The sequence below is a fragment of the Apaloderma vittatum genome, unplaced genomic scaffold (assembly GCF_000703405.1).
Source record: "Apaloderma vittatum isolate BGI_N311 unplaced genomic scaffold, ASM70340v1 scaffold10210, whole genome shotgun sequence".
NCBI lineage: Eukaryota > Metazoa > Chordata > Aves > Trogoniformes > Trogonidae > Apaloderma > Apaloderma vittatum.
Genome location: NW_009692853.1, coordinates 6,440 through 31,621, shown reverse-complemented (window position 1 = coordinate 31,621; position 25,182 = coordinate 6,440). Strand labels below are relative to the sequence as shown.

The following is a 25,182-nucleotide window of genomic DNA, read 5'->3' as shown; positions in this document are numbered from 1 at the left end:
AAAAAAAAAACAGGAGAGAAAAAGGCAGGGTAAAACCAGGAAAAAAACAATCGCCTTGCCATTACAGCACTGCACCGTAGAACTCCAAAGTAATTTGGGTTAGGAAACAGGTCTTACATTGCAGAGATCAGGACTTAAGTCTTCCATTCCACATGTGACTCTGGTTCCACACTGCTTGAAGTACAGCTTTTTAATTTACGTTACTCATTACTGGGAAGATACTCACAGGATAGAAGAAAGTCAACGATTGTTTTTCAATTAGGTGCCATTTGAAAAACAAACTTCAGAATCAAAAAACAGCAGCTGCGGAAAAACACGAGTTTGGCTAGCACAACTAGAGAGGCAGCGTCATTATCCAAGAAACACTGTGTGCTGATTTCAGAGAGGTACAACAGAAATAGCAGAATGGAATTAAAGAAGGCTAAAACCTAATAAACAGTATAATCCTCAGGAAGAAAAAGGAGCTACATGACCTGTTTGACCTTCCGCTTACCACTTGAATCTTCGTCTTCAGAACTTTCTGCTATTTGGCAAGCTGGCATTTCACTTTCCTTTCTCGGGGCTGAACGTTCAGGAAGCATGGCACTCTTCTTGCCAGAAGCAGATTTAGCCACAAGAAGAACTCTCTCTCTTCCATTTTCTGCCACAGATTTATTTTTGTTTGCATTTTTCTGACACTCCTGAAGTACGTTTTCATTTTCTTCCACAGAAAAATCCTGTGCGGACTCAACTTTCCTGTGATCCATGTTAGAGCCATGCTTTTCTGGAGACTCTTCATCACTCTCTACTTCATCTTCGTCTTCTGGAACTTTATTCTCTTTGTTGAACTGGAATTTCCTCCTCTTTGTTGCGATACTCGAAGACCCTTTGTTCTCTCTGCGTTTTCTTTTTGACCTGTCTACAAGGAGATACCAGAAAAAGCAGGCAAAACATTATGAAAACAGTTCTGCCTTCAAAATCCAGCATCCTCATCTTACTTGACTTACAAGGAAAACAATCAAAGGAGCTCAAGTACCATTGTCTGCTTACATATGTCTAGAAAAAGAGTTGCAAGTTAATGAGGTCAATATGCTATTAGATTTAACAAGCCAGCTACAGAATTTCATTCACAAATTGAACAGCTTCAAGATTTCATAAGCAGAAAATCCTCATTTTAGATAGGAAGTATTACTGCAAAGCAAGGTTACTAGGTGAAGTTCCTTACTGTGTTATTATGGGAACTAATACAGGTGAACAACAGAAAAGCATTTGGAGATGAGCCTTTCTTCAAATCTTTTACAAAGCCATAAACTTTGAAAGCTAAACACACATTGGGCAGAGTTAGAGAGACAATTTTAGGGGAATATTTGCTGGACAAAAAATTTGTCCATGAAGACTTACACCTCATATGCTTTTTGACTGAGTTAACCTTGTTTAAAACAAATGTCGCGGTTTTGCCTTCCACCACTGTATTCAGAGTACTGCACAAAGCATGAGTGAAGTCAACGGCAAAATTCCCAGTCTTGCCAGTGAGACCAGGAAATTTCACACCACGTCACACGTTTTAACTGGGACACTCAAGTTCTTTCATTTATTTTTCACAGGAAAAGCGAGGAAATAATGATTGTTCCTTACATATCTATTATTGCTCTCCTATTTTTCTCTTTTCCCCCTTCAGTTAGAAATCATAGTAAGAGTTTAGCATTTGAAGGCAGGGAAGAGAAAAAAAAATACTGTTTCATCTAACTAAAAACTAGTTAAGTATTCAGAAAATGCAATGCACAACATTTTTCACTTCAAGAGGTAGCAGTTTAGGAGCCATTAAATGCCAGCTGGGCCATCAAGGCCAGTGTGTTACAATGTAAACCCATCACTGTACTTGAACTTCATAACTATATTGCGTGAATGACCCCTGGATTTATCTCACATTGGAAGCAAATTAAAAATTGCAATGCCTCTGGCATGAGAAAGTAAGCATCACAGAAACTTGTTATGTCACAAAACCAGAGACGTTGTCAGTGACTTTAGCACCTTCTCCAAGAAAGTCTGAAGAAAATGCAACTTGCCTTTAGAGCAGGGCGTGCTGGAATCTACAGGCACTGCTGCTGGCACCTTTGTTTTTTCGTTGCGCTTTGGTTCTGTTTTCATGCACCCAGGAACAGAGTTCTGCTTTGGCATTACATGGTAGTAAGACGGAGCATACTTTGAAGAGCTACAACCTGACAATGAAGAACAGCAAAGAATTAAGTCTTGCATTGTTGGTTACAAATGCGAGTTTTAAAATCCTTAATGTCAAAACCCATACCTCTTGCCTCACGAGATTCTTGAATTTCTTTGCAGCGTTGTTCAAAATCTTCATCTATTTCTTCCCTCACGATGGCATATGCAGTATCTCTCAAAGTACAAGCTCTGTGTCTAACGAGACGATCTGAAATTTCAATGAGAACAGCGTATTTTCTACCAGCCAATGAAATCCTTTATTTTGATTGCTTACAAAGATTTTGCTCTTTTCATAGGTTCGTTCTGAAAGGTTCTCTCAGCAAATATTTTCAGCATAACAAGATAAAAGTTAATTATTAAAGCAAAAGCACTACTTACTGATCAACACTTCTAATTCACGTTTTCATGCCCAAGTTGTTTAATGCTACAACATTTACAACCTGACAATAAATGCTCTCTGTGGATGTTTAAAATTATCTAATCTAAAGTCTACTGTCCAAGGATGACATTTACCAATTTATACATTAAAAATTTCTACAAATTAGGAATAAAACTACATCCTCACCTGCAGGGTCTCTATCTGGGTTGTACTCTAAAGCATTGCTGCAGATTAGATCGATATCTTTCAGGAAATCGTTTGCAGTTAGGTACTGGTGCAAGTCAATCTTAGAGAGAACTGATGAAAGGTCCATGGGCTGTTTAATAACTGCATCATAATCAGGTACCTACAAATGAAATACATGTGCTCAGCATCTACCAGAATAAATTACTTTATTAAAGTCAAATAAAAGATTTTGTAACCCCCCCCCCCAATATTTATGACACGTCCAAAGACATGGAAATTAACCAGTTAGTTTCTTGAAAATAGAAGGGCTATTTCAACTGGCTTTGAAGAGTCAAACCAGAAGAGGCGGAAAAAAGCAGCAGGAACGTCAGAAGCGTGTGTCGGGCAGGGAAGGGAACAGACACAGAGTGGGATTTGTTTCACTTTGCTTCAGAAAATCCCAGCAAAGAAACCATTCTTGGTAAAGTCACTCAAGATTCTCCTCGTTGATGGCGGCAAGAAAAAGGCTGTGGGAATCGCACCTTTGAAGTATCTGTTCTAAGCATCTACTTCAGAATGAGATAACTGGACCTAGAGGTGCCAATTTCTTTACTCAGACCATAAAATGGCTAGTTTAGGTGAAGACATCTGTGTTTGTTTATTCACATCTCAAAAACCAAAAGTAAAGGGAAAGACAAGTCAGTGGAAGCTTAAGGGAAGAGGACTTTGCTGAAACACACAGATATATTAGAACTAAAGCTGACTTTAAAGTATATGTGCCCCTGGCTTAGACTTATTCAATGAATTGAGAAGAAGAGACGTTAAGAAGTGTTTGGGAAGAAGTCACACAGTCCTTATGGCTGATCTTGTACTGAGAAGCCCCAGATGAAACAGTATAGAATTCTAAATTTATTTTACGAATTGTTGCTCCTATTCCAGTTCTCACAGCAACTACTGACAGTCAGTTAAGGCCTTTAGGCTTTATTAAACAACCCTAACGATACTGTTTATAGAGATCTCTCTGCTTTTCAGTGCTGTAACGTGTCTCCATATCAAAGCCTTTTCATAAGCAAACTGTGTTGGCATTTGGTCTAGCTGGCAGTTGGACTAGATGATCTCTCGCAACTGAAATTGTCTAAAGTTCTAAAGATGCTTTAAAGGAAACCTGAGGCTTTCAGTGAATACTCAGATAATAGATATTTGTGAACCTCAAGGAGTCTGCAAAAGCAAAATTCACCTCCTGCCTCTGGAAAAATCAGAATAGTATGGTCCTAAACCCAAAGGTAAACCTTTGATAAAGGGCACACAAACACCGAGAAATACACAGAGAAATTACAAATACACACATATAAAAGGGTTATTACAGATCAACACTGATTTACCTCCTCTGGGTCAACCGGCTTTGTAAATGCTCTGAAACGTCTGTCAACGGCCAGTCTATGAGTCACATCCCTTAAGAAAAGCCTAAGTTCACGCAGAGTATCCTCCTCCTGCTCCTCCAGCTGTTCTAGTTCTTCCTCTGTCAGCTGTCGAGGCTTAGGTGGAGGTGCTAGAGGCAGTACCTCCAGTGGCCGCCAAGCTTAAATGAGTCAGAAACTTTTTAGTCAATTTATGGTACTTAAACACAAGCATATGAAAAATTATTGATAGAAAATTACCACCCAAGCAAACACTGTATAGCTATTAACTTGCAGTTAGCAAAGTTTTATAGGTAGACTACCCTCACCTGCATTATTTTTTGATGCAGGAGGTTTTGCAGATTGATATAGAACCAAGTCTTCAAAAAACATGTTTCTTTCTTCAGTAGTAGGTGACTGGATTTTGAAAACCTCATCATCACTAAGAAACAATTCTTGTACCTAAAACAGGAGGAGAAAAGACAATTTCAGATATAAGGTCACACAAATTCATATTCCCAAAAGATGAGTACCTTTCCAAATTAAACTGAATAATCACCTGGATAAGACAACCTGTGAAAAGTTATCCTCTTGGCCTTACAAGGCTAGCTTGTCACAGGTTGGCATGGCAAATTACAATATCTTCTCTAAGGAACACTTCTCGAGTTAAAGCTCAACAAAGAAGACTATATGATACACAGATAAAGTGGTGACATTCACCACCTCCGAGACTGCTTATTTTGTACTTGCCTACCACCTTATTGTCCTCTAGTTTGAATCTTTCTGGCAGCTATAGAGGGAACAGGCAGGGTGCAGCAGACAAGGATGGGGTTTTTAGTTAGGTTTTTTGGGTGTTTTTTTTTAAAAAAATAATTTAAAGGAGGTTTCTGAACCTTCATACGTCCAAGTTTTACTCTATTTTTCAATCTACTAATTTTAGAATTTATTAACAGGATAAACCAGACTAGACTAAGTGCACACCTAACCATCTTGAAGTCACTGGAATTATTGTCTGAAGTAAATTTATACACCTGTCTAATAAGCGTGAGTAGTTGGGTCAAAGTCAACCTGTTCAACTCGGAAAACACTACAAATGCATTCAGCATTGCTTTGTCTACGCAAAATTTAAGAGACCTGGTTAGGGTGCCTGAGTAATAACAGTAGTAACTTGCTTAAGACTGCACAGTACTCCAATGCTTAAAGGATTTATATGTTAACAAGAAACAGAATAAAAAAGCAACAAAAGTATCGACAAAAATACCTCTTTCGGGAGATCTGCATGACACACATCAGATGTTGCAAGCAGCAGAACTGGAACAAATGTTGGAATGTTCTGCAGAAGTGTTGTAAAAGTAGCTTTCAATGTAGCTCCAACAGCCTCCCACCACAAATGGATACGTGGGATATAAATTATACTCGGTGCTGTTCTCTGAGCTTCTCGCATGAACTGGTAAAACGAAAGCTTGTGTAAGAAAACTAATCAGTGTAGAATAGGCTAATGAATAACTATCAGTCAAACTGTCTTAGGAAACAGGAGTTCATGAAGGCAAAACATCAAAAAAAAACAAACAAAAGAACTTCCAACTCAAATGTAGGCATTGCTACACAGACAGATTATCAATATTCAGGGGTTCCTGTCACAAGATGAGAAGTGCACGTGGTATATCAGGGCAGGGATTAGACACGGCAGTTACATGACCACAGATGGAACCATCACGTAACAAAAAAGTAATTGTTCTTTTTTTGCAACGTATGAGTATCCAGTTGTGTAATGCATCTGCCTTTATTTGTATAGCTCTCAAATGCTGCTACTAAAGGTTAAAATATTGTAATAAAATTATGCCAAACAACAAAATGGATTTCCTGCCCAAAAGTAAAAATGAAAACAGCACTAAATCTGCTTGTATTTTATCTCCTAGTTAAGAAAAATACACCAGCGTACAAATGTAAGCATTCCATGAGTTTTCATGCTTTTACTTCATAAATTGCGGCAGAACAACCTGTACATGTAAAAAAGGAAACACTTCTTCTCCCCAAAACCTTGATTGGCTTGCAAACATAATAAAAAAGGCAGTTACAAAAAGTGTGTGATGTGCAGTCAGGCTGATGCAGAGCCACCTACTGGGAGCACTGATTCTTAAGAAGCAATAAAAACAACTTTGTGGATCCCACTGAGATTGGCAGGATTCTTGACATAAAGAGGGGTTATTAGCAGCACCTCCCACCTTCTCGAGCTGCTAGTAACATGCTCACTGTTTAATTTGGAATGAAAAATATTGCCATGTATGACATCCTTACTCAGTATCATTTGATCTAGAAGAAAAGTGGGGTTTTCAGAGAGATAAACATAACAGCACATTCCAACCAGGCCACCTCCACTCACAATGAATTTTGTTTACTTTACTAGTTTATATATAGTTTGTGAATCCTAGGAGATTAAACAGAGAAAAGATACCTGTGCACATGTTTCTTCCGGTGACGTGCTGCTAACAAACAAAATGGACAGGTCTAGTGTATAAACTGGAAACTTGTCCAGGGCGTGTATTACTGCAGGTGCCAAATGAGAAGCGTGTCCATATCCTGGCTCTCCAACTAGTAAGAACCGCGGCCTCCAGGATGTTGGCTGGTAATAAGGATTTCTAGGGCAACACGAAGAAAACGCAGTTTTAAAAATGAAGCACACAGATGTTAGTTTTTTTCCTATATACTTTTTTTTCTTTGGTAAATACTTTTCCATACTTCAGCAAGTAATAAGCAGGAAGACTATCAAAGTCCATTTTCTTACAAATTTGTATGATACCTCCCCAAAGAAATCCTGCCAATCCCCAGCATGTCTGCTGTTCCTTTGGCTGTGTCAAGTAACAGTTCTTAAATCCCACAGAGGCATGGTCCAGCTAAACGTGACAACTGGCCAGTAACCTCAGATGGGAGAGAATAACAACTCCCTCTCTCTCAGCACACGCCAGTCTGGACCTCTTCACCACCCATACACAGCAATTTTCAGTAGGTCTTGAGTTTAAGTAACTGTGAGACCTCTACGTCTGCCAAGTTGAGCTGAAATTTGGCCACAGTTACTGGAGGTGGTGGAAAAGGAGAACAACATTTCTGGAAAAAAATTAATGTAGCCACTGAAACATACCAGCTGCATCAAAACAAGTACACACTTGGATTGGTTAAATGACAGCACTATGCTAAATACACATAAGATTTATATTTATTCTAATTGTTTCATCTTTGAATTGGATATTAATGTCCAAGAAGTCCTGCTTTACTAGCATGAAACACATTGTGAAGAGCATTTGTTTATTCCACCACAGTATTTGACTACCATTCCTGGCTGAAGTCAAAGATCCTAGAGACTTAACCAAGCTTAGCAGGTCAGAAGATTTTCTGGACAGCACAGCAATTGAATGTAAGAAAAACAGTGACAACAGTAATTAATTTTTTCAACTGTTGGCTTTTACAGCTTCCACATTAAAATTTAAGCTTAATAGGTTAAAGGTACAAAATGAAGACACTGTTTAAGTTTTTCCTCACGATGTTTTAACACAGTTTCTCAACTTTGTTTCTGTTACATAATTCACTACTGGTTTAACGATTTTGGAAGGTAGAAGGGCAGAAGATGGCTACAGGAATCCACAGAGGGGTTTTGTAGCTAAAAGGATGGACAGCACATTTCTTCAGCCTTGAGTCTTTCAAGAAATACCATGGATTAAATCTACACATTCTAATAGTTTGTGGACCACCCTAACACAGAAGAAGAGCACTAGGCCCTCCAGCTGGATGGGTTATGGCAGTCTCCTCCCTTAGAGCATTCATACTCAGCTGGATCTTCACGTTTACTTCTTGCAAATACTGATCACCACCCCCCACCACTTCACTCCTTCATTTAGCACCTCGCACACCAAAACTGTCTATAGACCGAGCCATCTTAAAAAACAGAAATATAAAGGGGATGAACATTTACCTGCTAAAATTGAGGAAACTTTCCTTTTGTATACCAGATGTTTTATCAGATGGTTTATCTTCAAAGATCGACGGTGATTTCTCATTACTGTCAAACACATCACTTCTTAAAATATGATTGAAACTGTCTGAAAGACATAAGAGATTTGTTAACTTTCCTGAACAGTCCCTATCTTGCTCTCACATTAATACAGCTTTTAAATCAGCGCTGGAAAACACTTAGCTTGTATTTCTTCCTTTGAGGGCACATGCTGAATGCTATTTTCTTAACAGTTCACTGTACCACAGATCCTAGGAGATTGCACAAGTCTCTGCTAAGCTGTCCTGCAGCTCATGTTTTGTGTAAGGTATAATCTCTCTGTTGGGGAAAACTTAGGTTTTTTTCCTCAGAATAGAGGTGATTACGGACAACTTCTGTAGTTCTCAGGCACCCGAAAAACCCAACAAGGCCACCTCTTTCTGGAGAAAGAGTGGAGTTCCCCCACTGGATGTGGGGAAATTAAGCGAACGTGAGGGCCACAGACTTCCATTTGTCTAGGACTAGTGGGTCAGAATATACAGACTGACACATATTCTAAACAAGGCTCCCCGAAGGAGGAGATAATGGAAGGCAGACAACAGAGGGGGGTGCAATTACCAATGCCCTAGCCTCTCTACTTTTATTTTGTTATTGGGTTTCTGCCTCTGTTCTACCAATGCAAATGATCTATCAGCTTCTACCACGAGTAATACTGGCAGGATATTCCCCAGTGATTAATATAAAAAATAACTACTCACAGATCTCCATTAATCAGGAGTGGAGTGAGTTTATCAAATTCATTTACTTTCACCAACTGACACAGACTAAACCTGACCAAGGCTGGTGCAGTCGGGAGCGTGAGCTCACACATGCTACGCAAGCCAAGTCCCAAAGTACACACTGCTAAAACGTTCTGATCTCACGTGCAAGTGTACAGCGTGATCCACATCTCAATTAAGAGACTATGTTTAAAAATTGTAATAGCTAAAAGAGTACTTAGCTTAAAACATTTATATTGTGGTCCTGATGTTCTTCAGACAGGAACGACCCTGCTCTGGCAGGGGGGCTGGACTAGATGATCTTTTGAGGTCCCTTCCAACCCCTGACATTCTGTGATTCTGTAAAGCATTCATGTAAAAATAACCTTCTCCCCCATTTAAAAATTTCTTTTGAAAGAGGTGCCTCATGCATTAAACCTTAGATCCATCTCTACAAATGATAAATATGTTAGCTCCTGTCTGCAACAGAGTGCTCTAGCAGGGAATGCATAGTGCTCTGCTGGCTACCGCGAGCCAGTCACAGCTCCCACCCAGCACTGTGCATGTGTATGTTGTAAACTTTGAGGGTTACAGCTAAGAGTTTTGTGAAGGTTGATTGCATAAATTGGAAGTTTTTGTTCTGGCAGCATTTTTAAGTGGATGTTACTGTTATACCTTGCTGTTGGTCCTTCTTTATTGCCAGTTCTGTGTGGGGAAATACTTTCTGCAAGGCTTGTAAAATTCTTTCTAGGGTGTTTCCAAGTAGTGGTTTTGAAATTGGTGATAGTGCTCGCCCAGGTGAAGCCACTGCCCTCTGTGACGATGGAACAGTCTTCTGCATTGCCATGACAAAATCCTTTGATGTAATTTTAATAGCAGCGGTGTCTAACTGCAGTTTCTTGCTGCTTTGGTATATCTGGGGGTAGCAGCGGCGCAGAGCACAGAGGACGGCTTCGGCACATAAAGATTTAATATCGGCCCCACAGTATCCTAATAAACAAAACAAGAATTAAATGTTATGTCAGTCTCGGGCAACACAGAAGTCAAGGCCCAGGTTTCTAAAACGCGACACTGAAAGGTTTTCTAAGCACCCACAAATTAACAGGTTAAGAGAGAATTTAAAGAGTAACTGCACTGCAGAGAAACTCCGTTACGTGACTCCCAGGCTGATACTCCGCACTTACAAAGCAGCCTTCTTGTCAGAAATTTGCTCCTGAGGAAGATGCACAAAACCCCCTTCAACGTTCCAAGAGACAGAAAGAAAATTAAAAGAAAAGCATCTAACTCTGTTTGCTTGCAAAGCGTGCCTGCTGCCTCCCCGTCTCGCTCTGCAGGGAGGCACCAGATCTCGCAAGTTCAGATTCCTTAGGACTTGGTCACGTGCAGTAACTCACTTGGTTTTCAAACTCACCAGTGCACTTTTCAGCAAGCTCTTCAAGAAACGCATCCAGTGGCTTAGGTGTCCAGTCTCGCGTGTGAATCTTCAGAATTTCTTTTCTGGCCTGTAAACAAAACGTTTGCATTTGACTTTGTCCTAAGTTTTCTCTTTCAAGAAACCACACATAATAAATCCTCACACTAATACAAATGCTATTCTTATCTAGTAAACTCTTTAAGTATTTCAAAGCTCATTTAGTATGCTCTCTGCTATTTTGAGCAGGAAATCTAATAATTCTCAACTTGTTACATTAAACTTTTTCTGGGTGCCTGCAGTAAAATACAGGCATTTATACCTTCCATAAAAAGTGTATTTCCACAAGTATGAGATCTAATGATGCTGAGGAAAAAAATTGTGCTAAGAAAACCCCAAACAACCTTATCCACAAACAGAGACTTTTCCAACAAAGAAACTTTTCTCAAATTTACCAAAGTTTCATCGTTGACAGTCTCATTAGTTCATCAGATCTGCTTTTCTGCCAGCTTGTACAAGAAAAACAGTCCTAGCACTGCATTTCAAATTCCTACAATTACTACAAAGAGGATTAACAATTATGACTCAGTCTCCTGTCACAAATCCAGAAAATGTCAAACATTGCCTATCCTCGTCTCTGATCTTAGCAAGACTTTGATTTAAGTATAACTTGGTACACAGATTAATTATAGCACAATTCTAGAATTCTTCCACAGTAGGGAATCATTCATCAGATCTGTTTCATGGCACCTTCTCTCCCATTCCTGAAAACAGATAAAAACTGGACCCAAATGTTCATGTTAAAACACCCAAATTTTTGCTGGCCTTCAATCCAGTAAGCATTTTATCCTTTTTCCAAAAAGCGCTAAAAAAAGAAAAACCAGTTAGTCAAAAGAAAAACCACAAAACCAGGGTTCCAGTTTTGCACACTATCTTTTCCTCCACTATTACTTGGTTGTTATATACCTATTTTTCCGTTACTTAGCTGCTGCCACTGAGCTAGAAGCATCCCAAGCCCTGCACCTCTGCAGCGTTCCTCCTGTCCCGCTCCCTGACCCATCACCGATGTCAGATCCCATGCTGACCTCCTTATTTGGCAAGCTGAAGAGGAACTCTCGATCAAAGCGTCCAGGTCGTCGTAAAGCAGGGTCTAGGGAATCCAGCCTGTTGGTGGCTCCGATGACTACAATCTCTCCTCTGCTGTCTAAGCCATCCATAAGTGCCAAAAGCGTTGACACAATAGAGCTAGCAGAAAAATAGTTTTCATTCACTGGTTTAGTAAATGTTGATGCATTCTACCCAACTATCTCCAAGGATCACTCAAAAAAGACAAGGTTTTAATTGATGAGATGCTGATTAGTAAAAGACTCATTTTAAAGACAAAAAAATAGAGGTAACACAAGCCTTGTGCTGGTAATCAAGCTTACTGAATTGGGCTTAATTTTGTTTCAAAATCATAAGTTCAGTAGCAACGAATTACTGGTTTTCAGGATAAATTAATGTGCCACATAAAGTTAAACAGGTTGTGGTCTTGTTTTCATAAAGATCAAGCTGCTTCTATGTATATACAAGAAATGTACTACCTATGAATTTGATCTTGTTTACTGGACCGCACAGGAGCAAGACCATCTATCTCATCGAAGAAAATAATTGAAGGTCGCATCTGGTAGGCCTAAAATAAAAATACAGAACAGAGATGTAAAAGTAAATCAGCACTATTTTAAAGAGTAAATGCATGAAAATTGTTATGGTTGGAAAGTCACTGGAGCTAGATTTTTTCAGTCTATCATCAGGGATCTCTACTAATTAAACTAATGGAGTAAGTGGCACAAGTAACAGCAAACAGCAGCCTATGTCAACTCACAAAGACTGGGTGACAGGAAACAAATCACACCAGTAGTTTTTTACAGCTATTTGGCAACCTCTGAGAACAGAGCTAGGGCTTAATTAAATTACAGGTTCTGGAAGCAAGCTTCCATTATGAATTTAAATGACCATGCTTTCAGCCTGCATCTGTTTCCCTCTGCCCTAAAGCCATCATCTCTCGCCTCTTGAAACCTTTTTTGTGGATGGATTGGGTTTTTTTTTGAGGCTGGGGGGCAGGGGTTTGCTTTGCAAGGTTTTCTCATTTGTTCTATGAATCTTTCACAAGATTTCAAGCCCCTAAAAAACCACCGACACTAAAAAAGAAAACACTGACAATCCCATTTCAGTGAAAAGAACTGACAAAACACAACAAGGAGTTCTTAAAAATACTGACCACAGAGAATTACAGCTATGACTCTGACAGAACATGTGGCACGTTTCAACCTTACCTGATCAAACAATAACCGAAGCTGTCGTTCGGATTCCCCCACCCATTTATTCAGGCAGTCGGCACCTTTTCTCATAAAAAAGGCTATTCTCCTGTCCCCTTGGCTACATTCATTAGCAAGTGCCCGAGCAACCAGCGTCTTTCCGGTCCCTGGTGGACCATAGAATAGGCAGCCTCTGCAATTAAAAAGAAGCGCATTCACATAAGAATAAAACACCATCGAAATGCGTCTATTACAACTCCCACCCCTAAACCACACAACTCCACTCTCCTAAATGCTTCCATCTATAAGGCAGCATTAACAGCTGAAGTGTCAGAAGAGACAAAACAGATGGAAGTTCTGTGTTTCTATGCAATTCAACAAGGCAGCAAACAAAATGAATGAAGAAGATAATGCAGACGTACAAAACCTTGCAAAAAGACTGTAGGGTCACAGAAGGACACTTCCAAAGCTGCTGACAAACTGAGAGGGGTTTGGCTCCGCCACAGTGGAGCCAAACAAGGACAAACTTCAGCACAGAATCTGAGACTGCGCTAACTTAGGACTCACCAGTTCGTTTTTCAATGAATGGTGCACTGCATAGTCATTCTTGTTTTCACAAAAGGCAAGATTCAATAGTAAAGTATTTCATTCTCTCTTAAAAAGCTTTAAGTTACTTCGTTTGGTCGCCCACTGCTCAGGATGCAGAGGACACCTAAAACCGGGAGGGTATTCTGCATTTTCAGGTAAAGACAACCATCAACTCGAAAATCCAATACACTACAGTTTCAAAAGGAATTTCAATGAATAAAGAAGCAAAACAGAGAAATATTTTCTTTTCATTATTTGCAATATTTTAAAAATTACCGGAAGTAAAGGATTTAAAGTCGTATTTCAATATACCATGATTGAGTTTTGCAGATCAAGAATACATAAAGCTAACAAATCTCTGATAATTTCATTTTGTAACACAAAACTAATTGGTTGTGTAAGAAGTGGACAGATTTTTATTTTAGCCCAAGTGCACCAAACACTGCAAGGTTCTACTTGGAAGTCCTATTTACAACAGGACTAAGTGAAACCACATATTTGGGTTAATGCTTAGGTTATAGTGACACTGTTTAGCATAGGATTAAGTAAACTACATTGGTCTTCTAAGGAGGATCATTGATCAACAGCTTTATTGTGTAAGCATGTTACTTTGTATAAACATGTGCCTTGCTAACAGCTATACCCGTGAAGTACTAAAAAAATTATAAGAAGGGGACATCCTGCTCCAGAAGACTGCGACTGCTAATCTACATAACAAGGGAGGCTAATTTAAATATAATTAACCAACAGCAGATGGGATGGTGACTACTGACCAGTAAGTGTAAATTTAGGCAGGTTTTTATTTATCAGGTAAGAAGATAAACACGTTATAGTTCCTTTCTGCGGTGTGTCAGCTTTGTGGAATTACCCTCGGCCCTCATCTCTGTGCAGATATGAAATAAACAGGTATCTTGGCTCTGTGTGTAAGATTCGCTCATCGCATTCCCAGTACTGGACCCCACTTGTGGGAAGATATTATCCATTGTAAATCTGATACCTGAGTACTTGAAAATAAAAAAAGCTGGTGGGAGAGACAACTGGGTTTCCAAAAAATTAATTAAAACTGACTACCAGTAAATAATTCCTTCCTGCTTATAAAGTAATAAAGTTGACTTGTACATAGAACTCAAAAAAAAAACCCCAAAATGCCTCAACCCCGCCTTTAATAGGCAACACATTTCTCAAGTATATTTTCATCCCACAGTAAATCTTTGAACCTACATATATTCCGGATTCTATCCATTTTAAAGAAACTGCTTTCTACTACTGCTAAAAAAAAAAATCAACACTGCAGAGAATTTTGAAGCACAGAAACATATTGATACCTCAGTTGAATATAGGCACATTAGAATTGTTAACTTTAAACAATGTCTGTTTACCTTGGAGGTTGAATTTTAAATTTCTCAAAGACTTCTGGGTAAAGCAATGGAAAAATGACCATCTCTTTCAAAGCTGAAATGTGGTCAGAAAGACCACCCACACCATCAAATCGTACCTAAAGATAAATTCAACATAACACATTTTAGACGTTAAGGAAAGCTGCAGTCTTGATAAGCTTCCATGAGAAATTATATGTGAGCACAAAGGAAATATCCTGGGCAATTTTCAAATTCCTTGAGAGAAAACTGTAAACCCGGGTAGCTGTAGACGGCACGCTACTGAAAGCTTTCATAAATGCTAGAAACATCTTAGTAACATAATGAACCAAAAATACTTACCGAAGAATCTATTTGCATTGGATCGACATCGGCCAGACTTGCTCCAATTTTCATTCGATCCTTGTGAATTCCCTTCAACTCATCTTTTCGGAAGTTTAGCGGAAGACACCTGATTTAAATTCAGGAGAAAGAGAAAGATGCTTCTCACTTAAGGTGAAGTTAGATTTTTGCTTTTATAATGATGGTGAGTGAACACAGAAGACCTTAGAAATGAGCATAAACTTCCTAATAGTTAAATATTTGTTCAGATTGGTTTACGTTTAATATTTGTGAGCAAATAAATGAAAACGCTTACTCCAGATACTAAACGGAGTTCATTATTTTAACAACTCTTAGCACTTAGGAATATCCATGCCAGTCAACAAAGCACATACAAGAATGCCAACTTAAAACAAGTTATTCTGTACATGGAGACTGAACTGCGTGATGGAAAAAAACTCCAAACACACTGATACACTTCAGAGATTTTTTGCTTTGATGCCGAGAAAGTTACAGCCCAAGAGGTTACCCATTTCAGTGTGGATCATAAAGGCTGCCCACCCCTGCACCTCCTTTCTGAGGACTTTGGGACATGTGTGCCAAATAACACACATCTGGAAGACATTGGGCTGAAAACTTACTTGTTAAGATTGTTATTACAAGTTTTAATAGAGCATTTGTTAAATAATACATTCTCCATCATTTCCTCTAAAATTTTCTGTAATCCACAATTTGGAAAGTGCAGAAGATGAGGAGGCTAACACTTCACAGTTAGGCAGATGCAAACTCCTCCCAAACCGATTCCTCCCTTCCCTATTATCCAATTTATCATTAACCTTCTTAAATCTCTGTTATGGCTGCGACTCCTAGGCCTCTCAAAATCTTCTTCATCTTCTTCGTCATCAGATGAGGAAGAGGATGTGGAATCACTGTTGTGGACTGCATGTCTCCGTCTGCAGACATGTAAAGAAATAAGTAAAAAAATAAATAAAGTACACGCTAAGTAATTTAAAAGTTGAAGTGAATTCTACCTCAGAATTTACTTTGAGATCTATTAAGTTTCCAGATCATTCTATTCTTTATGAATCTGCTCTCAACGTACAGTTTTTTCCTTGTGACAGCAAAATTTAGTTTTTCATAAGAAGGTAAAACGTTTGAGTATTTTGCAAAGAAGTTTCATAAAGAAATTACTCATTTTGTCCAATTTCTCTCTCACACACACACACAAATTGAGTTTCACTTGGCATTACACATCCACTCTGTGAAACATAAACCCTTTAAACTTCTTTAAAAATCTGGCTTCAAACCCTCTCCCTTCCATAACTGTCTGCTTTCAAGGGTATTAAATAAGTGCTCATACCTAGCAAGAGATGACATTCTCCGTGCTCTAACTGCCTGAAGGGTAATTGGCATTACTATTGCAATTTATAATTTGTAATTTATAATTTATAATTTCATTTAACATTTTCTTGTTTAAGGACAGTTTCATATAGACATGTCAACTGATTACAAAGAGAAACCAGAATCAGTATTTGAATGATTAAAAAATAAAAAACTGTTAGAGCTTCCATACAGGCTCTCCCTCTAACTAAATTATCTCAGGTTTTAAGAAAATTATTTGTTCCCTTCAAGATTAAATAGTCTAAGATTTTCAGAGGGAGTTTCTGGCTTCAATTCCAGAATAAAAGAATTTCAGTTACACAATCTCAGCTACAACTTCCACAACTAATTACCTGATCAGTGACCACAAATACTGCATTTTTAAAAAAATCTAATGGCTAGTAAAAAGTACAGCCTTCTTCATCCCCCATGTTTTTTTCTTTATACCCTCAGCCTACCACAGCAATAATTATACTAAGAATCTGTAATTACCACCAATCCAAACCCCCTGGAAATCATTATTCAGTAATTTGACTGACAGCGTTACTGATAAATGAGAACTACCATTAACCACACACCAACCTGTTAGTTCGTTTGCAGCAAGAGCCTTGTGACTGAGCACTTCTAAATGAATATCTCTGTCTCACAGGTGAAGACCTGCCTGAAAAATATATTTTACGTTGTCTTGGTTCTGTTGAAAGCAAAAAATTTAGGATAATGTTACGAACAAGTTTAAGAGAAAGTGGGATAGTGAAAGAGGCAGAAAATGTGACGTGTTTCACCCATCTCTGATTTCAGGGGAAGTTTCAAGTGATTTTGGAGAGGACTTTTTTTTTAAATCAGTGCACAGCAGAAGTGAAAAAACCCCACACCTGCTTTTTAAGAACTGAAAACTACAAGAGCAAGATTACCAAGCCTGTTTAAGTATTACTCTTTCAGGAATACATAGATTGTTTTTTTATTAATTATCAACAGTTAAGTATGCAAAAAGCACATAATGTGCACTGGATACAGCATTTAACAAAATTTACTTGGAGAATGAGAGTAAGAAATTTAAAGAGAAGTTGAGTGTATGTATATATTTTCATTAAAAAAAAAAATCTCACGTATAAACAAGAAATTAGCTCTTAAGAGAAATTGTGCATGTAACCTACTTTCCAGTGGAGCTTGATAGCGCTCAACAGTTTTCCTCTGTCGAAAGTAATAACGCTTTCGATTATCTTCACCATCATCTTCTTTCTCCTCACTTTCTTCTGATGAATCTACGGTACATCAACATAAAACTGTTTATGTACTGTTGCAAATCAGATTAAATTCAAAATGTACTACAGAGATGCCTATAGATTTTATTATTACCTTATATTCATGACACAACAGATCTGAAAATCTGCAAAACTGTAAGACCAATTTATACAAGATATATTCCAGAAATTATAAAAGACAGAGAAGTGTACATATAGTTTTGTTATGTCTGTTGAAATTGCTGGGTGACTTCTTGTCAGTCTCTAGTAACAATTTTGTCATCTTGCTTAGCTAAGATGGAGTTCCTTTAAAAACTGCTATTTCAGAAAGTCATTTCATGTTATTTTGAGCAAGTGTTTTGAGGAAATGTTTTTAATTCTCTATAGCGGTAAGACTAAGCATGATAATCTTGCTCCAAGTCCTAGCTCTGCCACAGATTATACGAACAGTGATGGGCAGGTCACAAGTTTGAACTTCCTCACCCCCCGCTGTGTGAGGGTAGGGGGGCTCCACAGAGGGACCTGGACAGGCTGGATCGATGGGCCAAGGCCAATTGTATGACGCTGAACAAAGCCAAGTGTCCGGTCCTGCACTTCAGTCACAACAGCCCCAGGCAGTGCTGCAGGCTTAGGGAAGAGTGGCTGGAGAGAAAATGGCTGGCAGAAAACGACCTGGGGGTGTTGGTGTACAGCTCACTGAACAGCCAGCAGCGTGCCCGGGTGGCCAAGAAGGCCAAAGGCATCCTGGCTTGTATCGGAAAGCGTGGTCAGCAGGAGTAGGGCAGGGATTGTCCCCTTGTACTTGGCACTGCTGAGGCCACACCTCAAATCCTGTGTTCAGTTTTGGGCCTCTCGCTACAAGAAAGACATGAAGGTGCTGGAGTGTGGCCAGAGACGGGCAAAGAGGCTGGTGAAGAGTCTAGAGAACAACTCTTATGAGGAGTGGTTGAGAGAACTGGGGTTGTTTAGTCTGGAAAAAAGGAAGCTGAGGAGAGACGCTCTACAACTGAAAGGAGGTTGGGGTTGGGAGGTGGGGGTTGGCCTCTTCTCCTAAGTTACAGGCAATAAGACAAGAGGAAATGGCCTCAAGGTGCCCCAGGGAAGGTTTAGATTGGATATTAGGAAACATTTCTTCATCAGAAGGGTTATCATGCATTTGTGTGGGCTGTCCAAGGTAGCGGTTGAGTCACCATCCCTGGAGGTATTTTGAAGACAGGCCGATGTGGTGCTTAGGGACACAGTTTAGTGGTGGACCTGGCAGTGCTACCTTAACGGTTAGACAAAATCGAATGCTCATCAGCCAAGTAACACCACATCCTCCTCTGTCCTTAACTACAGTCTCACCCCACTCTGTTTCATCCAGAAAGCTCCTACAAGGGTCACTGGACTGACTGCCTTAATCCTAACTGTCCTTCTTCTTAAAATCTTAAAGGTTTTGTTTGCCCCCTCACTTCAGATGTGAAATTAACATGGCCTTTTATGATTTAACCTTATTCCTCATGTTATTTCCTACTGAGTACCAGGATGACAGCTCCTAATTAGAGGCTGGGACAGCAGCTTCCACTATCTGCTAAACACAAAAATGGACAGCAATATCTTCTCCCCTGCTGATCTTCACGCTTGGGAAGAGCTTTCCGTACACATCTGGCAAGCCTACCTTAGTTCCTGAAAATTCTCAATGTGGTGCTTAAAATTGTGAAAACTGTCATGCTCCTGCTGTAAGGAGATCACTCTTTCTCAGTATTTTCTGAGTATTGCCATCTATTTCTTTGTACTCCCACATGTCCACAGCCATCTGTTGCCTGTTCTAAGCTCACTACAGTACAGCCATAGAGTACGTGATTATGGCAATACAGATTTTTTTTTTTTTAATAGAAGAAAAATGCCCAGTAGTTCAGCTGTTTCAGTTGTTTCAGACAAGGCTTTTGGCTAGAGCACAGTAAAGAAAATTTAAACCAGAACTAACCTACAAGGCCACTTTCATTATCAGCTCTTTGGATTTCTTTCTTTCCTCGGGAGTACATATTGAGGTTCTCCTAATTAAAAGAAATAAGAAAGATGTAGAAACATGTAGAAGAACCAACATGGGCTTATTTGGTGCCTATACAGTAATGTTATCAAGGCACTCCATATACAGAAAATATTGAATTAAGGTACAGGAGAATAGGAACACCATTCTGGCACTCAGGAGCAGTAACAACAATTTCTGCTCTAAAATAGGGTTTAGTACATGAGATAGTTAAATACTTATTAAGATACAAAAACAAATGTATCGATTAATCACAGGTTAATAACCCAAGAGTGTGGCAGAACCCAGGAAAAAGCAATTCCTAGCAGACAAAAAAAAAAATCATACAGTCATTTGAGAGATGATATACAAAGTTCTACAGACAATTCTGGTTTCGATAGGAAAAAAAATTCAGATCTAAACAAAAATGAGAGCAAGCTATGAAGATGTTTAAAAAAATGAAGTGCCTGTCATTCAAAAGGACAGTAGAACAACTTAATTTAATAGAGCAAAACTAAGACAGGGGAAATATGATTGCTGTACATAATTTTAACATAAGTTCCTCTAAGAACACGAGATTACTTAAGCTCGCAGGCAAGGCTGGCACAAGAACAAGCATCAATAAAGCAGCCATCAGTGAATTCAGTTTTCAGGAAGATTGAAATGAAACCCAAGCCTTGAAACAGCTGTTTGTAAACAGTGTACATTCTTAAAATCACAAGGCAATTCAGAAAGCGCAGTATAAGACACGTCTTTCAGCGTATCACTGCTATTTGAAGAAGGTATTTCCTGCAGCCTTAGAGCATATCTGTAGCATGACCTTAACAGCAAGGTGTTAAATTATAATTAGAGAGCAAAAATTAATGTTATATTAGACTGTTATGTTTTATTAGACTATTCTTCAGAAGCTATTTCAGCTAAATTAAAATTATGACTAAAATTACAACTAAAAATAATTTCCCCCTGTGAAAGATACTACTTATACAAAAGTAGTAAAATAAATTGGTGTCTACTTCTGCATCATGGAACACGCCAAGATCTTCCATCATTCGCCTTCTACGCATCTTTTTCATGTCATCCATTTTTTGCAAGACTGCTTCTGCAGTACTAAGATAAAAAGTTGACATGTAAGCACAAAGATAGGCAAGTACAACCAAAAAACATTTAAAACTGTACCCATAATCAGTATGATATTTTAATAAAGTATACACAGGAGTCATTGACACTTGGATAAGTTTTTAAACACTACTTAAAAAATTGGTCAAATGTTTACATTTCTATAGAGAGATTTAAGAATAAGCATCTGAGGATTTGCTAACATACACTGTTTGCAGGTTTATTTTACCAAATCTTGCTGAACATGGTAATAAAATCATCTTTTTGTAGGAAAAAAAGAATTCTGAAGATCATAGTAAGACAACAGAAATTATGGGAGTTTTTAGTAGCAATTAAGTTGCTCTGCATGACAACATTTTTAGTTTTAGTTCACACCTTTTTAGTTTTTAGTTCACAGCATTTTAGTTTTAGTTCACAGCCCTCCTCAGACAACACATCGCTTATTCTTCTTTTAACTGTAATTTAAGTTTCACGTTGATTTTCCATGACTGTATGCTGGAAAAAACACCAGAAGGCTGTGTTGCCACTCAGTGAGACCTGGACAGGCTAGAGGGCTGGGCAGGGAGCAATCAAGCTAGAACACAGGAGGCTCCATAAAAACATCAGAAAAAACTTTTTCCCTGTGAGAGTGACAGAGCCCTGGCACAGGCTGCCCAGGGAGGTTGTGGAGTCTCCTTCTCTGGACACATTCAAAACCCGCCTGGACGCATTTCTGTGTGACCTACTGTAGGTGATCCTGCTCTGGCAGGGGGGCTGCACTAGATGATCTTCTGAGGTTCCTTCCAACCCCTGACATTCTGTGATTCTGTGATGGTTGAGCTAGATGTTGACCCTGGGTTAAGCCTGGCAGACGTGCAGCCTCCTCTGACGCTATGCCCAGAGGCTAGGCTGCTGCACCAGAGCAGGAGAAAGGAGAGAAAGAGATTTCTGGCCTGTAACATTAGTTAAGCCCCTCACAGAAATGTGAGTGTTGCCTGTGGAGGAAAAGCAAGGAGAAGACAAAACCACAGTCCACTCCAGCACAGGGCACAGGCAGGGACTGAGGCACCTTCTAGGCCATTGCATGGAAGAAAAGTTAATTAAAAACGAATGTGCTTCTGATGCTAAGAAAGTTGATTTAGAGAGCAAGTTATTTCTACCAAAAGTCACAACGTAAAGTACTTATTTTGGTTCACAAGACAACACATAGAATTGTATAGGTTGGAAAAGATCTTTTAAAACCATTGAGTCCAACCGTTGACATAAACTCACTCAGCCCATATCTAAAAGATGCTCTAATACAAGGATTTCTCTGCCGCTGGCAATCCCCAAAGACACTAACGGTCAATTTAAACATTGGCTGTGCCCAAATTCTTTACACCTTCCAAATAGATCCTCCCACACGCTCAGGCCACAAGCATCAATTTCAAAAAACCTCAGGTTGGCTGCAAAGCTTGGCTGCAAAGTGCAAAGGCCTGCACCTTAGAGAAATCAACAGAGTAACAAAAACTGCAGGACACAGCAGTGTAGAAACATTCGCAGGGATTGCTAACAACATTCCAAAAGTTCTGAGCTGGGTAACCCAGGTGGGGTTCTAGAATGGAAGGCAGCTGCAGCCTAGAACGTTATTATAGGACGTTATTATATATGTGGGGGCATGTAGGGAAGTCTCAGCCTAATCACTGAATACATTTCTCTCTTGCTGCCAGGAATAACAATACCTTCTTCTGCTGTCCAAGGAAGGAGAAAATCCCTACCCAACATTGTAGCATAGAGGCTTGCTAACAAGGCTCATTTTAGTAGCTTTGCAAGGTGACGGAATAAAAAAAACACAACAAAACCAAACACAACTCACTTTGTGATAAGTTTGTCAAAGAAAACAGATTGATTTGTAGTGGTGTAACGACTTTGTTGAAGTCTGCAGCTTCGGCGGACCTCCAAATCCCCACTTTCTTCATGGACTTGTTCTGTAGTTTTTGTACCAGCTCTGGTCTTTAGTGTTCTGGTGACTAAAATGCATTAATATGTAAAATATTTTGAGATGGAAAATATATTATTCCCTTTATTTCACTGTTGCTGTAATAAAATGAAAAAAAATCTGCAGTGGATTGATTTTGATGGTAAATATTGGATTATAAGTTATCAGCATTCAGCATTCAGCTGAAATTACTTATGTTTAAGCTTCCTACTTAAAAGCATAACTTGTATAGCAACTTTTTAATAGACTGGATATCCAATCTTGATAAAAGTGCAAACATAACTTTTGTTCCATGCAGGAACATTTGGAAAAATGAAAACAACAAATAACCTCTCTCTGAGGTGTTTTTATTCCATTCATGTAAAATTGTATCTAATAGTTTTTCTTAAAAAAAATTTGTGTGGGAAATCTCTTAAGATGGTTTTAGTGCACTGTTTAAGCATGCATTGCTTTCATTTTCTGCATGACACAAAAACTCTAGAAAAATAAGAAATCTGTCAAGATAATCTTCCAGATGTGAAAGAACTCAAATGCTTGCTTGCTTTTGAAAAATATCTGCCCATTATTTACCACACAGCATCCTTTGTCACAGGTTCAATATTTGCACTGTCATTAGAACAGTTAAGAGAGGTCAGAGAGGAAGTAGTAGATAATCAGTGTGTTAGTATAGACACAGCTACACTTCGATCTCATAATCACCAACTATAAAATTAAGTTTGAGCTCAGTAAGTAAGAATTTACACTGCACAATTACAACCTGAATTAGTACACACAAAGTGAATTGCAGGTCATGCCCGGCAAGCGAAGTGATTTTCCCAGCTGTCAGCGAGCAGCCTCATGGCGCCAAGTGAGCTGGTGTACTTAGCACGGCAGTTCTCGTCCACAGCAAATTGCTAAACTTCAGTGACACCTTCCCCACATCAGTGGGGTTGTGTGTCTCATGACTGAATTACTTCAACCCACATATAGTATAATACTGCAATATTATTTGCAAGTAGGATTTTCAATTAATTTGTGTCCTGCAGACTACAGAAAATGCATGTCACAAAGAAATCTGAATTAAGGAACAGATTCTCTAGCGCCCAAGAGCAGTCTGGAGTTCTCGCTGCATTCTCCCCAAGTCTCAAAGGAATTAATAACACATCCATCGATTTGCAACTACCTCTTTTCATAAAACTCATAGGAAATTCACTGTCTTTGAGCTAACCTCACAACTTCAGCTGGTTTTCACTGACGAGTTCAGAAATTTCTGGAGCAAAGATAGGTTGCATTTGGTCACTGTTTCTCAGAAACCAGGCTAAAAAGGAATCTTAAGGAACTACCACTACTTACCTTCTTTTTTTTGGTCTGGTTTTGGCTCTGCCAACTGTCTACATTAAGAAAGAAGAAGAAAGAAAAGTATTATTGTATGAAAGTATTATACTGTATCATATCATATCACATTGTATAGTTCCCCCTCAAGACTGGGGAACTTCACCAAGTTTATAATGTGGTGCTCCACATAATGCAAAGAAAAATCTGTGAACCACCAGGAGGATTCACATGCACGCAGTTCTACAAGGACACACATCTCCTAACCTGCTAGTCTTGAAATCTCAATAGGTCAAATAAATATCTCAGTAACCAAAGTGGAGGAGGGAATCACAGAATGTCAGGGGTTGGAGGGGACGTCTAGAGATCATCTAGTCCAACCCCCCTGCCAGAGCAGGATCCCCTCTGGCAGCCACACAGGAACACATCCAGGCGGGTTTTGAAAGTCTCCAGAGAAGGAGACTCCACAACCTCTCTGGGCAGCCTGTGCCAGGGCTCTGTCACCCTCACAGTAAAGAAGTTTCTCCTCATGTTGAGGCGGAACTTCCTATGTTCTAGCTTGTAACTATCACTCCTTTTCCTATTACTGGGCACCACTGTGAAGAGGCTGGCACCTTCCTCTTGACACTCATCCCTCAGGTATTTATATACATTAATAAGGTCCCTTCTCAGCCTTCTCTTTTCAAGACTAAAACCCCAAGTTCTCTCAGTCTCTCTTCATAGGAGAGATGTTCAAGTCCATTAATCATCCTCGTAGCTCTCCATTGGACTCTCTCCAGTAGGTCCCTGTCTCTCTTGAATTGAGGAGCCCAAAACTGGACACAGTATTCCAGGTGTGGTCTCACCAGGGCAGAGTAGAGGGGGAGGAGAACCTCCTTAGACCTGCTGGACACCTTCTTCTCACTCTTCACACTCAAAGGAGTTGGGAAAAGATGCGTGTTTTTCATACAAGCACAAGATTTTTACTAAGAAGGGTGATTCCAGTTTTGAGATCCTGGCACTGATTTTAACATAATCATATTCTCCTGCATATTTTTAGCTGTAAGTTTACCTCGATGCAACTCACGCACACTTTCACTTTTCCTTTTCATTCTGTAAACTGAACAGAGATTTAACACCTAGAAATACAATACCTTGTAAAGTGTCTGCGATTGACATTTTCACTTAATATTTCCATGGTTTTGTCAAAGCTAGATTCTGAGCAGGGTGGCATGTTTTTTCTCATAGATCTTAAACAGTGTCCATTAAAATGTTCAATTTTGCTAGAGGAAAATTCCTAGGAAAAGAAGGAAA

The 25,182-nt window shown here is 39.2% G+C and overlaps 1 protein-coding gene across 1 annotated transcript; it reads right to left on the bottom strand.

Annotated features, from left to right (window-relative positions):
- Positions 1-493: 493 nt before the first annotated feature.
- ATAD2 (ATPase family, AAA domain containing 2) lies at positions 494-25,117 on the bottom strand (the record flags this gene model as incomplete). The annotated part of the gene is made up of 24 exons (XM_009871245.1): positions 25,023-25,117; positions 23,911-23,948; positions 22,456-22,609; positions 20,519-20,612; positions 19,464-19,533; positions 17,411-17,518; positions 16,839-16,947; positions 15,713-15,829; positions 14,898-15,006; positions 14,559-14,674; positions 12,610-12,784; positions 11,878-11,966; positions 11,380-11,539; positions 10,295-10,385; positions 9,559-9,873; positions 8,108-8,234; positions 6,596-6,779; positions 5,402-5,587; positions 4,470-4,602; positions 4,126-4,322; positions 2,765-2,924; positions 2,285-2,407; positions 2,046-2,198; positions 494-898 (listed from the first exon to the last, which is right to left on the bottom strand). Coding segments are annotated over exons 1-24 (3,505 nt in total), but the record flags the coding sequence as incomplete, so codon positions are not given.
- Positions 25,118-25,182: the final 65 nt, after the last annotated feature.